Consider the following 15,217-nt stretch of genomic DNA (forward strand, 5'->3'; position numbering starts at 1 on the left):
GACCAAGACGGAATCCGCATTGTTCCTCTTCAACCTGAGATTCGACTATCGACCGAACCCTCCTTTCCAGCACCTTCGAGTAGACTTTACCGGGAGGCTGAGAAGTGTGATACCCCTGTAATTGGCACACACCCTCTGGTCCCCCCCTTTTTAAAAAAGGGGAACCACCACCCCCGGTCTGCCACTCCTTAGGCACCGTCCCAGACTTCCACGCAATGTTGAAGAGGCGTGTCAACCAAGACAACCCCTCCACACCCAGAGCTTTAAGCATTTCTGGACGGATCTCATCAATTCCTGGGGCTTTGCCACTGTGGAGTTGTTTAACTACCTCAGCAACCTCCACCAGGGAAATTGATGCCAATCCCCCTTCATCCTCCAGCTCTGCCTCTACCATAGAGGGCGTATTAGTCGGATTTAGGAGTTCCTCAAAGTGCTCCTTCCACCGCCCTATTACCTCCTCAGTTGAGGTCAACAGCGTCCCATCCTTACTGTACACAGCTTGGATGGTTCCCAGCTTCCCCCTCCTGAGGTGGCGAACGGTTTTCCAGAAGCACCTTGGTGCCGACCGAAAGTCCTTCTCCATGTCTTCTCCGAACTTCTCCCACACACGCTGCTTTGCCTTTGTATGCAAACATCTTAATTTGTAAAGCAACTAGTAACTAAAGCAGAAAAATAATTGTAGTGAAGTAAAAAGTATAATATTTTCCTCTGGAATGTAGTGAAGTAGAAGTAGAAAGTGGCATTAAAAGTACTTCAAAACTGTGAAAGGGGGTCATTTTCTATGCGGTAGTAACTAAATTTATGTTTAAATTTAACATTTATTTTATGTTTTGTTTGTAATGGTTTATGTACGAGCATGACTTTGTGATATCAAAACTAGTTCGTAAGACAATAATGGTCCGATACACAACTTATATCCAATAGTCAACACAGTGTGTGATGTGAGAACTTTAGACGAGATGGAGGTTTCTGTGAAGTGGGAGACATCTTGTGTCCAGCAGTTTTGAAATAAAAAGTATTTGCATATTCATAGATTCTGGAGTTTTCAATGAGCGACAAGGACTACATGTGCTTTTAAAAAAAATTTTAATAATGAATTGAACATGTTTGTGGAAAAACCTATTCTAAGCATGAGAAAAAATTTACCAAAGTAAAAGTACAAAAGTACTGCAACAAAACAGGTAAAATATGAAAAATATAAGTACTTATATAAGTAGCTTACAGCATTGTTGTTATAATTCTGCATCATTATTACTGATGCATTAATTATCAAGGTGGATATCATTTTAACTGCTTTGTGTACTGTTGGGTAATATTCATATAAAACAATGCATCACACTTTAAAAACAGACTTATTTTAAACAAAATCTTAAATCTTAAAAGTAGAAGAAGAAAGCTTCAAAATGTCGAGCGCTTTATTTTGAAAACCAAAGCTGTAGACCGGAAATATTATTGCTGTAACGTTCGGTTTGAGTGAGTACTCGCCGTCTGTACAATGAAATGCTAACAGCTCATGGGTGCTGTCAAAGTTTTTTTCCCCAAGTAAAATAACTAAACAATAATGTCGCTTTCAACTGCACGTTCATTCTTGTCAGAGGCTTGTTATGGCGAACAAGAACTCGACGCCAATTCCGCTCTCATGGAGCTGGACAAAGGTGCGTAAACTAGATGCTTGCAAATTAGCATTGGTTGTCGTCTGACCCCGTGTGTTGTGTCTTGCGTCGGCTTAGCTAAATGTTACTGAATATATGAAATGTACCTGTTTTGTTGTGATCTGTGCAATTGCTTGAATTCCAGGGTTGCGGTCGGGAAAGCTGGGAGAGCAGTGTGAGGCTGTGGTGCTCTTCCCCAAACTCTTCCAGAAGTACCCTTTTCCCATCCTCATCAACTCTGCATTTCTGAAGCTAGCAGACATCTTTAGACTTGGGTATGGGTGCTTTATAACTTGGTACTAAGACGACTCATTGACTAAATACAATTTTGAAGATAGCTTAACTCCGTTTTTGACGATTGCTAGTAAGCCGACAACTGTCTGTCAGTTTGCTCGGTATACTAAAAGTAATAGTCTTTTACACGATTTCAACAGTAATGCATCATAATATTACACACACCTCTCAATAATACACAATACAATTCAACAGGACAACTAACTACATCCTGAAAAATGTTCATAAAGTTGAATCAACGCCTACCTAAAACAGTTTCAACAAAAAACTGAACATTATAGCTTGCATAAAGGAAGGAGTTAATGCAGAGCTGGTGTATTTCTTTCACTAACATTATCTTATAAACTGACAACTGAGTGCATGTCAGGTAAAACTACTCAAAGTTTGCTGGTTGCAGCTGCTTGCTTTTATCCATTTCATGTATTAAAGGTACACTGTGTAGTGTTTTAAGTATTTTATTAGCTAAAATCAATGTCTTCATTCATAAATATGTCCTCATTGGTGTAAAATAACCTCTGCCAATGATCTGAGTTATCCTCGTAAGCGAAGAATGTCTTATCTGTATTTACATTGGACGGGCAAGTCCAAGGAGGCTTCCATGTCGTTCCGCCATTTTGAAAAAATATAATCACTGAGAGGGACATAAAGCACTAGCCTACCTGTCTAGCTAATCCACAACCCGTTTTCGTTCAGAGCCAGCGTCACGTGACTGAAACCAGCTGAAACGGAGAAGGAGATCAGTGAGAGGCGTTTGTCACTGTCCCGGCAAATTTGAAAGCCTGCACTGCATTTTAGTTCATATTGGAGGATCATACTTATGCCGAGCCACAGGAGAAGGAATCCTCGTCGCCAAAAAAGTGAAAATTGGAAGACATGTTGTCATAGCTTCTTGGTACATAACGGCCACCGTAGTTGCAACACGCATTTGAAGAATCGAGGCGCTGGAGAGCACTATTCGTTTGAATGCAAAATACAATTTCACCGCTACATGGGAGAAATTCCTACACAGTGTACCTTTTTTAAGGGATTTTGTTTTTTTGTTTTTTTTTGCGGTTGGTAGTACTTAGAAAGCAGTTTGAAGACATTTGGTGCTTGTGATAAGCAATATTTTAAACATTGAATAAACATACCAGGGTTTCCCCTAAAAAAGTTGTTTACCCTGGTGGCAAGTGTCTTTTTTTCGACGAGGGCACGACTCCGGACAGTCATAGACTGATGGCAGCATTAATGTAGAGTCCAATAGTTTCTATGATAACAGAATCATGGACAGAATCGCGCAATTGAGAATTTAATACAGCTACAAGACAGATTCCATAGAAACCCTACATTAGGTCACTGCTAAAAGCTAACTGAAGATTTCAAAATATGACTACGTCTAAGTTTCCAACCAAGCCACCCCAATGTAACTGTAGTTTAAAAAAATTTATTTAAAAATACATTAACAAATAATTCCCAGTGGTTTAGGCCCGGTGGGGGGGGGCAACTTAGGCCCGGTGGGCCACCAGGCTTGCAATACACTGGGGGAAACCCTACATACTATATATTAAATGAAAGATGATATAATTAAAAATAAGTAATCATTAGTAACATGTCTATGGTGTGTGATTGGTGAAACTGGTTTTATTGCTGTACCGATCTCTGTTTCTAAAAGCTTGTCTCTCTGATTTCAGGAACAATTTTTTGCGCCTTTGTGTGCTGAAAGTAACTCAACAGAGTGAGAAACATCTCGAAAAGATCCTCAATGTGGACGAATTTGTTAAAAGGGTGTTTTCGGTCATCCATAGCAACGACCCAGTGGCCAGAGCCATCACGCTGAGGTAATAATGCTTAATGTACTAAATAAAAAGGACGTTTAATCTTTTGCTGGTTGGCACAGGATTTCTAATTTAGAACGGAGACACCAACATCTGCTAATGTTGTACTCCTCTTCAGGCCCACAAAAATGAGTGTTGCTTGCTTGCCAGCTTATTTGAGGCTTAAAACAGCTATTTCCCTGTTGGTTTATTCAGGATGCTTGGTAGTTTGGCCTCCATCATCCCAGACAGGAAGAATGCCCACCACAGTATTCGCCAAAGTTTGGACTCCCATGACAATGTAGAAGTGGAGGCTGCCATATTTGCTGCTGCAAGCTTCTCTGCACAGTCAAAGTAAGAAAAATTCTTGCTCCACCTGAGCTATGGTACATATACTATATATGGGATGATGGTTTGTATAACATAACTTTGGTCTGTTTTCAGAGACTTCGCAGCAGGGATTTGCAACAAAGTCAGTGAGATGATTCAAGGTAAAAATCTTTATCCAGTATTAAAAAGGTCACAGATCACTTTTAGAAAAACAACAGCTGTCTGGATTACCTTTTTTTTTTCCAAGTTTTGAATATTTGGTAAATCTTCTAAACAACTATCCAAAATTTTAATAAAAACAAATCAAGGCCTAAAACAGGTGATTAACAGTAAATGCATCAACGGATGTCATAGTTAAGACAACCTTTAAAACCTTTTATTAAACAAACGAGCAATAACGTGCTTAGTGTGAATTGTAGCTCACACTAAAATAAATACAGTCCATTTAATAATCAAAATAAACATACTCTGAAAATATTGTAGAGAAGTATCTGAATGTCTGGATATTTGGAGCCAGGGCTAAGAGATATATATCTCTATCTATCTCACTGTTCAGCAGATAGCTGTTGGTATGCTGTATTTTGTTTACTATATAGAGTAGAGTTCTCATTCCTCCTATGTCTTAACCTCAGGTTTAGACACTCCAGTGGAACTGAAGCTGAAGTTGATCCCCATGCTGCAGCACATGCATCATGACGCCAGCTTGGCTTCAAGCAGCAGAGAGCTTCTACAGCACCTAGTCAACTCTTACCCCTCCACCCCCATGGTCATCGTCACCCTGCACACCTTCACCCAGCTGGCTGCCTCCTCCCTCATCGATATCCCAAAGCAGGTAGTACCATGACGTTACTTGTTAGATACTGTAATAGTAGGTTCACACATTTTGGTCAGGTTTTTTCTTTTTTTTATGATCCATTTTTTTATTAATTTTTTATATTTTTAAACATACAGAACAGACAAACACAATTAAACAAGAACAACAACCCTCTCCCACCCCTCACCCTCTGCGGTCTCAAGGAAAGAAAACAAACAAATAACAAAAAACGATACAGGAATCAGGAATCACACCTTGCCTAGTCCCTTTCCTCTCTTCTTGTGATGCTGAGGTCATTAGGACTGATACCTGTGCTGCTGCACCTTTCCATAGGTCTATAGTTGATGACTTGGCTTTGTTAATCCTTGCTGTAGAGAGCTCAAGCATAGCTATGTCCAGAAAATACGCCAACCACTGTTTTATACAAAGCGAGTGGGGGAGCCAGCGCTGAGCCAGCGCTGAGCTATCATTTTCTTGGTCGCAGTTGATCCAGCTGGCCAAATTTTCTTCTGTGTCCCAAGTAGGTGTAATTTAGAGTCATCATTAAGTAATAAAACAACCGGGTCAGTAGGAATTCAACATCCAATCACATCAGATATTATTGATGTTGTTTTATTCCAAAACTCATGTACCTGTTCACACTCCCAGACCATATGCAAGAAAGTTCCAGTTTGTTCAGGTTGGCAGAACATGCAATAGGGAGTGGGAATGACTTTAGAGACGTTTCTCTTCTGAGGAGTCCAGTATGTCCTATGGCATATGTTGAAGTGGATCTGCTGGTGATTTAGGGTTCTTGGAACAGTGCGAAATGTTGTCCCAAACTGTCTCCCAATTAATTACGTTCCCCTCAGGGCTCAGCTCTCGCTCCCATTTCTTTAGTATTGGGAGTTCTCCTATGGATGCTTGCATCAGTTTAGCATAAATCCTGGACACTAATCCTCTCACCGGAGAATCAACAAGCCATTTAATGATTGGGTGCATCTCAAAACTGTTCCCCCATGGCACTCCATAACATTTTAGGGCTGATCGTAAGCGAAGATATAGGAAGAAGGATGTGCTAGGGACCTCAAAGTTAGCTCTCAGGTTTTCAAAACTTAACATACCTTCATCATTGAATAGCTGGTCAAGAGTATAAATAACTCTGTCACTCCACTGGTTATAAACAAAAGGTTTGTTACCAGACATTAAGTGTATGTTGTGCCAAATTGGGGTGTTCAAATGCCACTTATTGGTGTAGCGTAGTTGCTCCTCAACTTGTTTTAAAGTTGGTCAATGTGTTGGTGATAATAGGGCCCTAGGTTAGCATACACTTTTTGGACACACACCTGCAAAGGCGAGGTCTTGCAAGTCTTAGACTTCCAGTGAGGTTTTGCTCTATTTCTCTCCATGGGACTGTAGATGAGGGGTCCATCCACACTCTGAGGGCCCGTAGCTGAAAAGCTCTGTGGTACACTTTAAGGTTGGGGAGGGCTAGGCCTCCTGTGTTTGTGGTACGTTGCAGGGTAGAGTATTTTAGCCTAGGTTGTTTATTATTCCAAATATTCTGCCAAATTACGGTATCAAGTTTCTTAAGGTATGGGGATCATTGTACTTAAGAAATTCACACGAGGAACTATGTTCATTTTAGAAATGTATATCTTTGACGTTTGGCTGTTAATGACGTAGCTCTTTTGCTATTATTGTCCAATCTAAACTAACTAAATGAAATTACTTTTTAATTGATTCCTTATCTGTACAGTTGCAGCTCCTCCTTCAATACCTGAAGGATGACCCAAGAAAAGCTGTGAAGAGACTTGCAACTAATGACCTGAAGCTTCTGGCTAAAAAGGCGCCTCACCTTTGGATCAGAGAAAACACTCAGGTAGAGTTTCAGAGGCTGACAGTCGCACTGTAGGTGTTGTCTTCATGGTTTAAAATCTGTAGGTAATCGATTGCGTTTCATCTCTGCAGACCCTGTGTGAATGTGCCCTGACCAGCCCTTACAACAGTTTGAAGCTGGGGATGTTGGCTGTCCTCGCCACCCTCTCGGGGACAATTGCAATCAAGCAGTACTTCAATAATATGACAGGTTTAGTTCACTTTTAAAAACAACAACAATGTTCTTGTTACACTGAAAAGCTGGAGTGCGAAACTTATGTCTCCCCCCTCTGGCAGTGAGAGTAATTACACAAACACTGATGCATATTAATGCTGCGTCACTGTTGTCTCTCCTGCCTTCCTGTCAAGGTATTTGGTAATACAGGAAGACTGACATACTTTGTAACCAATCAGAATAAGCAGTGCTATGCTGTGAGGAACTGTAAGTGAGTGAGCAAGGTTGGTTAACAGAACTGTGTACTGCTCATGGAATGATGATGTTGGGGAGTTAATAAACTACTCGTTCTGAGGACAAAAAGCTGTTCAGACGTCCTTCCGGTGCCACACGACAGAAACCAGACTACAACTCTGGTATACTGAGAAATACAGAGAGTTTTTTTCTGGCAGTGATAGGCTTAATCAGCATTGTGTGAACTCGTTTGTCAAGTGCTTGAATGTAACAGACATTTATTTATATGTTAAAGTTCTGCACTCTAGCTTTAAGTATGTAAGAATTTTATTTTAACCAGGCTTTAAATGCAGGTTTCCATTGCCATTTTTTTTCATTCACTGAAGAAGGGAATGACTCTGAACTGATGTGTTTTCCTCTCAAACATTCTTCTCAGGTGGCTCTTCGGTTCCCCCCCTGCTCACTGACCTGGTTAAACTGGCACAAGAATGCTGTTACCATAGCAACCTGGCAGTGGCTGCTCATGGGGTGATAGTGCTCTCAAACATTGCCATTTCCTGTCCAGAAAAAGGTTAGTTGCAACAAGTAATGCCTTGGGTTAGGGATCCTTCTAATGCCAATTGCTCATTAATGGCTTCATCTCTCATTCACCCCACTGATGTTTGCGCTTGTGTGCCAAGGTTAAGTGTTGCTGTATCTCTCCTCCTCAGATATAGTACAGTTGGAGCAGGACACAGTTTTGGGAGTGGAGTCCCTTTTGATGCTTTGCAGTCAGGACAGCAGCCCCAGCACTCAGGCCACGCTCAAAGTAAGACAACGTTATAACTACAAGGCAGATAGCATTGATTGGATGAATATTTCAGGAAAGGGGCTGGGAATCGAACCTCATTTGGTACCAACCCAAATGTGTTCGTATCACATAATGTAGAAAACGTTCCTGTTACCTAAGCTGGCAAAGTTGTTGTATGACTGCTTGTGTTTATAAAACATTAGTCTCGCATTGCGAGACCCTCCTCCACAGCGCTGCGGAGGAGGGTCTGGCTAGTCCACACAGCATTCCGGAGCCGCTGCAAAATAGCCTCGGGAAGGAACTTGTTTTAGTGGAACGTGTACATTCAAAAGATGTTTTAGTCGTGTGAGAGAGAACTCAGATTAGACAGATAGTCTAGCTAGCTGTCTCAATTTAACCTGCAGAGATCTGAGGAGCAGTTAACCATCGTCCTCATAAATCCACCGGAGTTTAAAATTCCAACACAAAGAAAGCAGAAAGAAGCGGACATTGGCAAAAAGACATGCATCGGGGGGAATTTCGTGCTGCACCGGAGCAATCACGGACGTGGATTGTCGTGGATATAGACTAGTAAAACATTAACATTTGAGAAATGGACCTCCTTTTTGTTAAATGTAAAAGGTCTTTATAGAACAACATAAAGGAAAACTCATGTATCTTATTAAAAATAGTATCACATTTCAAATTATACCCAGCCCATGTAAGTAAAAGTGCCATGCCGAATGTTCTTGATAATTTAATATTTACACGGAAATGTAAAACTAGTTGCTAGTGCCTAGTTGAGTGCCTAGTAATTAGTTAGGATGGGTTAAATGCAGGGAACAAATTTTACTGCACGTTGTGCTGTGTATGACTGTGTGTGTGACAAAGATTTCTTCTTCTATTGTGAGGCATTTAGGATGCAGTATTTTGACCGAAAAAAATTATCCAAACTCTGTTTACATTTGTGTTATTTGATACCAAAGCAACAATAAATGCGGCGTCCATCTTTAATATCTGTTGGTCAAATGATTGCAACTAACGAGGGTAAAATTATTTTGGGAGCATTGCTCAGTAAAGCTTAATTGTTATGACTTTATCTAACACTGACAGCCATAATACCAGCACACCTTACCTAAATCATCTAACTCACTGCCATCCACCTCCTGGAAATGTATGTAATTATGATTGATTACCAGGAGGGTGTTTTCCATCTCTCTTCCCCCCCCCCCCATTATGACCTAATAATACCCATCCTTAAACGTCCATTTTTGTTTCAACCCTAGACAGCCCTCACCTCATTGGTCAAACTGCTGAAAAATCGACCCCATCTCAGCCAATCGGTGGTGGAATTCCTGCTCGGCCAGCTCCACTTATCCTGTGACTCCTCTCGCGTTCTCATGTGCCACGCTCTGGCAGCCATCGCCAGCCACCTGCCAGTGTTGGGCGACGGCATGCTGGGAGATCTGGTGGACCTCTACAGAGTGGCCAGTCACTCCTCCACTGACAAGCAGCAAGAGCTTCTGGTGAGAGATTGTGCATGAGTCAGCTGCTGTTTAGACAGTAAATTAAAGCTTTAAGAGTCTCACAACACTTAAGTGTAGCGTTTATGTTTTAAGCACAGGCACAGGAGACTCACAACAGCATTTACATGACAATTAAGTAGTAAATGTGTTGTATCTATGTTCTGCAAACCTGTTTTCAATTAGAAATAGAACTTGTTTAGTTTTTTTTAGCCAGTGCGTTACTGCTAACCCACAACTATGTTAAATGACATTGCATTCAGCTCATAACACTCATCTCTCCCGATGTGATTGCTGCAGGTTTCCTTGGCAACAGTGATTTTTGTCGCTAGCCAGTCGTCTCTGTCAGCCGAAGTGAAGACTGTCATCCAACAGCAGCTGGAGAATGTTGCTAATGGCTGGACGGTGTACCGCATCGCACGACAAGCCTCACGCATGGTAATCTCTTCTGCTTCTACATAACCAGAACTGTACTATAAAATGGCTTAAACCTTAAGTCTTTTGTAGAACTGGTAAAGGTCTTCCTAGGCAGAAGCATTTATTTGTTTAAATTAAAAGGTGTCAAGAGCTGAAGAAGCCACAGACATAGTACTGCCAAATCCTGCACCTGAAACATAATGAAAAATGATCATTGATCTGCAGGGATGCCACGAGTTCTCCAGTGAGCTGTACCAGAGTCTGCGGACCCGCGTAGCATCAGAGCACTTCTACTTCTGGCTGAACAGCCTGAAGGAGTTTTCCCAGGCAGAGCAGTGCCTGAGTCACGTGGAAGACGGAGACTACAGTGGTGCCATGAGCGCCATCGCCGAGGCCCTGCGCTCCTACCAAAAGGGCATTGCTTCCCTCACAGTCAGTTATCTTTCAGACATCTGCTTATCAAAAAACATGAGTACAATTCCTCCTACTTCACCAAGACGCTTAGCTGCTCATGCTCCGTCTGGAGAGTCTTGCTATGGAAGCTGATTTCACGGCATCCTAAATTGTTAATGGATTAAGTCACCTAATACCTGATCCTAACTTGTTAGGTGTCATCTCAATGAGACCTGTGTCAGTCTTCAGCTGTAGTGTTCATGTGCTGTTATCTGATTAATCCCTCCCTCCAGGCTGCCAGCACTCCTCTGAGTCCGCTTACATTCCAGTGTGAGTTCATCAAGCTGCGGATCGACACCCTGCAAGCCCTGTCACAGCTCATTTGTACCTGCAACAGCTTGAAAACCAGCCCTCCTCCTGCCATTGCCACCACCATCGCCCTCACCTCAGGCAATGACCTGCAGCGGTGCGGCCGCATCGCCATGCAGGTAAAACACTTATAGTGTGGTAGGTACAGTTGGTCTCCACCTGCAGGAAAGGGGTCCTTTTTCCAGGGCAACAGGTAGTCATGTTGTAACATGCCGTAGCATACCATATACTCACCAAATTGCTAGATGGCATCAACTTGTGAACATGTAGGGGAAGTTTGGACACATTATTAATCAGGACCTATACTTGATGTGAGGAAATGAGATGGTTAATGGCCCAGGCGTCCAAATGTAGCTACTCATCAGCGTTTTTCTTTTTCCCAGATGAAGGTATGCATGGATGAGTTCAGAAGTCTTGCAGCTCGCTACGCTGATTTACACCAGTCGTCGTTTGACGCTGATTATGCCACCCTTCGCAATGTGGAGCTGTATCCTCAAACATGCCTCAGTCACATCGCACTTTCTCTGCTGTTATGTCTTCTTTCTTCAATGTCGGCCATTTTTCTTTAACTGTTGACTGCTCAGACAACAACAGAGCTGTTTGCTTGTCTCCCATGTTATAGAAGCGCTGATACTGGACCCACAGGCAGCCAGGTGAGAGCTGTTATAGTCCACAAAGGTAGAACAATGTGAATGAATTTGTTTGGTTTTTAGGAGACATTTTAAAATTGAATTTAGTCTAGATTTCTTCAAGTATCATTTCCAATATTATGAGAAAATTGCTGTATAGTAAATTTACTTCTGCCTTTTATTAATTAACTTGGATTAGAGGATTTTCACTGGCTTGACATATGAGAAAAGGTATATTCTCTGTTGTAGACTGCCAGTGAATGTGAGGAGAAATGTCAACATAGTTTAAATGCATCATATTGAATTTGTCAAAGAATGCAATCATGCATTAACCAACTACAGTATGATGTATGGATGTATATTTCTGTAAGCTGCACATTTGACATAGATGACACCGTAATATATATAAATGCATTTTATTCAATTTAGATTAAAAGGTTTTTTATTGTACCATGTTCTTGAGTTTTTTTCTATTGAAAGTGCTTCGCCCATAACACACGTTGCCCGAAGGCATTCTCCTGGCAGACGTTTGTCTGTAACAGATTGTCTCTCTCTCTCTTTCTGTAATCTAGTTTTCAGGAGTATGGCACTCTGGGGTCGGTCCAGACAGAGAGTGAATATGAGCGACTGATGATGTCAGTCTTCAGTCGCGTGTTGGAGGAAGTGGAGGGCCTCACCAAGAAACACCCTCCTGTTTCACACCTGGTAAGATTAATATAGAATACCTTGTAAGTTACTTACGCTAACAATTTAGCTGCATGGTGTCCAGATTGACAAATGACTGACAAATGCTCTGCTTTTATCTAGTATAATATATGTAGTGTATTTGAACTAAACTTTTTCTGCTGCCACGCTTATTTTTGTTTTCTTTGGGGTTTGTTTTTAATTTATTTTGTACTTCATTTTAAATAGTTTTGGACTCACTTAGACCTGTATATTAGAGGATGGATACCCGAACCGAGCCCGTCGGGACCCGATATTTAGAAATGATGTTCGGGTTCGGTCACATCAGCACGATAAGGCGTTGAACATTTTAAATTTAAAACGGCTTATTATGTAGGTGCACGCCTGTGTTAACGTGCGCTTGTTGGCCCGTGTGCGCTCATGCGCTCATCTGTTGACATTTCAATGCCTTCCTACAGTTGCTTAATAAAAGCGGGCTTTCCACACAAACACACGTACATGTGTCATTAGTATGAGAAAAAAACTAGATTTTAACTGCGTCGGGCTCGGACAGAAATATCTTAATGCCTGTCGGAACGCGGGCCGGGTTCGGTTACTGCTCTGTCGGACGAAAAATGCAGCCTGATCCGCACTCTACTGTATATGTGTCTTAACTGGATATTGTCCACACAGACATCTTGGCCTGTTAATGTTATGTATTTTAATCTCAACAAGACTTTAACCTGAATATTTTTTTTTTTTTTTTTTAAATGATAAATTGCTCATAATGTCAATAATGTAAACGTATTGTTTTCTGTTGATTTGCAGCATACAGGCTGTCTCTGTGATGCTGTCATAGCTTTGCTCAAGGTCCCGCTGTCTTTCCAGAGGTATTTCTTCCAAAAGCTCCAGTCAACAAGCATTAAGGTACAGTAACTCTTTATTTAAATTACTTTAATTAGAGAAGTACACAACAACGTTCGTCCCAATTCCCAAGTGTAGATGCCAAACAGAATGTCAGACATTAAGAATGACCGAGAGCTCACTGTACTACTTTCTATGTACTATTAAGTAAATGTGTGTATTACTAAAGTATGAGGGATATGATTTATCTCCTCATTAGATAAATAAATGCGGTACACTTTACAACTTCCTCTTTGTAGTTTTATTAGATTTACATATCCTCAGGACAACATAAGTGTACGGAATGCCTCTGATTGTTAATAATCACTTCATCAACAAAACGAAGAATGGGAAAGCCACACCGTCATAACTCTGATGCATTTATATGACCATATAAAGATCAACCTTTTGGCAAACTCCCGTAAACCTGTTTCAACATGCAGTGCAAAGGAACATACAGTACGGTTGCAGCTATATACGGCAGTCTTTCTTTAGCTCTGTTAAGGCTGACCCATGTACATCTGTTCCAGCTCGCCCTCTCTCCTTCCCCACGAACGCCGAGTGAACCGATCCCAGTGCAGAGCAGCCAGCAGCTCACTCTAAAGGTGGAGGGGGTGGTGCAGCATGGTACGACGCCAGGACTCTTCAGGAAAATCCAGTCTGTCTGTCTCAATGTCACTTCAGTCCTCCAGAGCAAGACAGGACCTGACTACAAGGTATTGAGTGTTTGCCTTCATCTTTGGTTACTGCTCAGACAGTTAGGGAAATACAAATATTTGAAAATCATAGATATCTGAACTCCATTCTCCTGTGCTATTATTATACCGTATATTCTCCTGAGTATATTGCTCTTTGATCCATGTATTGAAGCTCATACCTGGTATTCTTAACCTGTATAAGCAGTGCAAACACAGCTACATGCTGTGTTTATCCACAGATAACGCTAGTTCTGACATTTGTACTCCCATCTGTTGTGTTGCTGCTCTGATGATGAAAAGACTCCCTAATTTGTCTTGTTTGTTCCCTTCTAGATTCCACTCGACACTAAAACTAATGAGATCGAGCAGCGGGTAGAACCCCACAACGACTACTTCAGCACCCAGTTCTTGCTAAATTTCTCCATCTTGGGCACTCACACTGTCACTGTGGAGGCCTCTGTGGTGGATGAGAGTGGCATCGAGTGGAAGACGGGGCCCAAGACGACGGTGTCAGTCAAATCCCTGGAGGATCCTTACTCCCAGCAGCTCCGTCATCAGCTGCAGCAGAGTGGAGCTCAGCCTGCTCCACAGAGGAGTGCATACGCTCGCTTCTAGCGGATGTCCTCTCAGTGCTTTAGCGTCAAAACCTGTTTTGTCTTGTGGAAAATTAATATGTACATATTTTTTTCAATGATTAAAAGACCAGTTTTAATTTTAATGCTGCACGTTAATTGTAACCCCAAAATAATGTTGACCAGCTATAAAGGACACACAATAATGCAGTTTCAACATACACCCAAAGTCCACACATTTTTGGCCTTAAATATAATCTGATGGTAAAGATTTTCAGCATAAAAATTGGCCACTAGTAAAAGGAAAAATTGCTTTTAGTTTCTTGTCTATATTTTTTATCGAATAGTATTTCATTAAGGACAATTTAGGATTTACCATATCATCTATTCTACATAAAGTGTAATAACATAAAGAGCCATCAGGGGGCAGACCAAAGTCATTAAATGGACATTGTATGAGGAGCACTCAAACCTTTCATGTATATTCCAGACTTGTCAGAATTACAATGTTAAAATGTCAGCATTTAGACTTTTAGAATAGATAGTTTTGTGTTCATTCCTATAGTGTAACATTTAATCACCGAAATATAATCTTTTCCCCCCAACCTTTACAACACTAAACTCTCACATTCTAAAATACAATAACATAATAACAATGATGCAAACTCCAATAGCTCACGCTGTTTCCAGATACAATTGAACTAAATGCATCGATTTTAACGAACGAACGCACACACACAGGAGATGTAATCTGAAAAAAACTCGCTGCCGGGAATGAGTCGAGTCCAGATGATTTAGGATGAAGTCATAAGATTTTGTCTAAATTAGAAAAGCGTTCTTGTTCATATATTCTAAAACCATCAGTACTTGACATCAGAGAGTCTGCGCACTTAACAGCTAGAAGCTGGCGTCAGGTGAACACACGAGCGTCAAGTGAGAGAATACAAAAAGTTCCGCATGTGGTTTTCAAAATTAAACGTTTTTTACTGAACATACAATGTGATATTTTTCATATCATTCATACCAAAGAAATCCATTTTAAAATCTTACCTAATGTTGAACGTAAGTAGAAGCAAATTCAGAGGATGACTTTATTCCGATTGATCATTTGGCACCAATAAAAAAGTCAAGC

The 15,217-nt window shown here is 41.1% G+C and overlaps 1 protein-coding gene across 1 annotated transcript; it reads left to right on the forward strand.

The window, feature by feature from the left end:
- Positions 1–1,456: 1,456 nt before the first annotated feature.
- ints7 (integrator complex subunit 7) lies at positions 1,457–14,231 on the forward strand. The gene is made up of 20 exons (XM_078274075.1): positions 1,457–1,655; positions 1,798–1,927; positions 3,617–3,763; positions 3,956–4,093; positions 4,184–4,230; positions 4,702–4,901; positions 6,622–6,744; positions 6,834–6,951; positions 7,586–7,720; positions 7,860–7,957; positions 9,205–9,444; positions 9,742–9,879; positions 10,084–10,290; positions 10,545–10,739; positions 11,004–11,107; positions 11,205–11,273; positions 11,822–11,954; positions 12,741–12,839; positions 13,346–13,531; positions 13,847–14,231. The coding sequence occupies exons 1-20, from the start codon at positions 1,562–1,564 to the stop codon at positions 14,126–14,128; spliced, it is 2,883 nt and encodes a 960-aa protein (XP_078130201.1). The 5' UTR covers positions 1,457–1,561; the 3' UTR covers positions 14,129–14,231.
- Positions 14,232–15,217: the final 986 nt, after the last annotated feature.

The sequence above is a fragment of the Sander vitreus genome, chromosome 18 (assembly GCF_031162955.1).
Source record: "Sander vitreus isolate 19-12246 chromosome 18, sanVit1, whole genome shotgun sequence".
NCBI classification, from domain to species: Eukaryota; Metazoa; Chordata; class Actinopteri; order Perciformes; family Percidae; genus Sander; species Sander vitreus.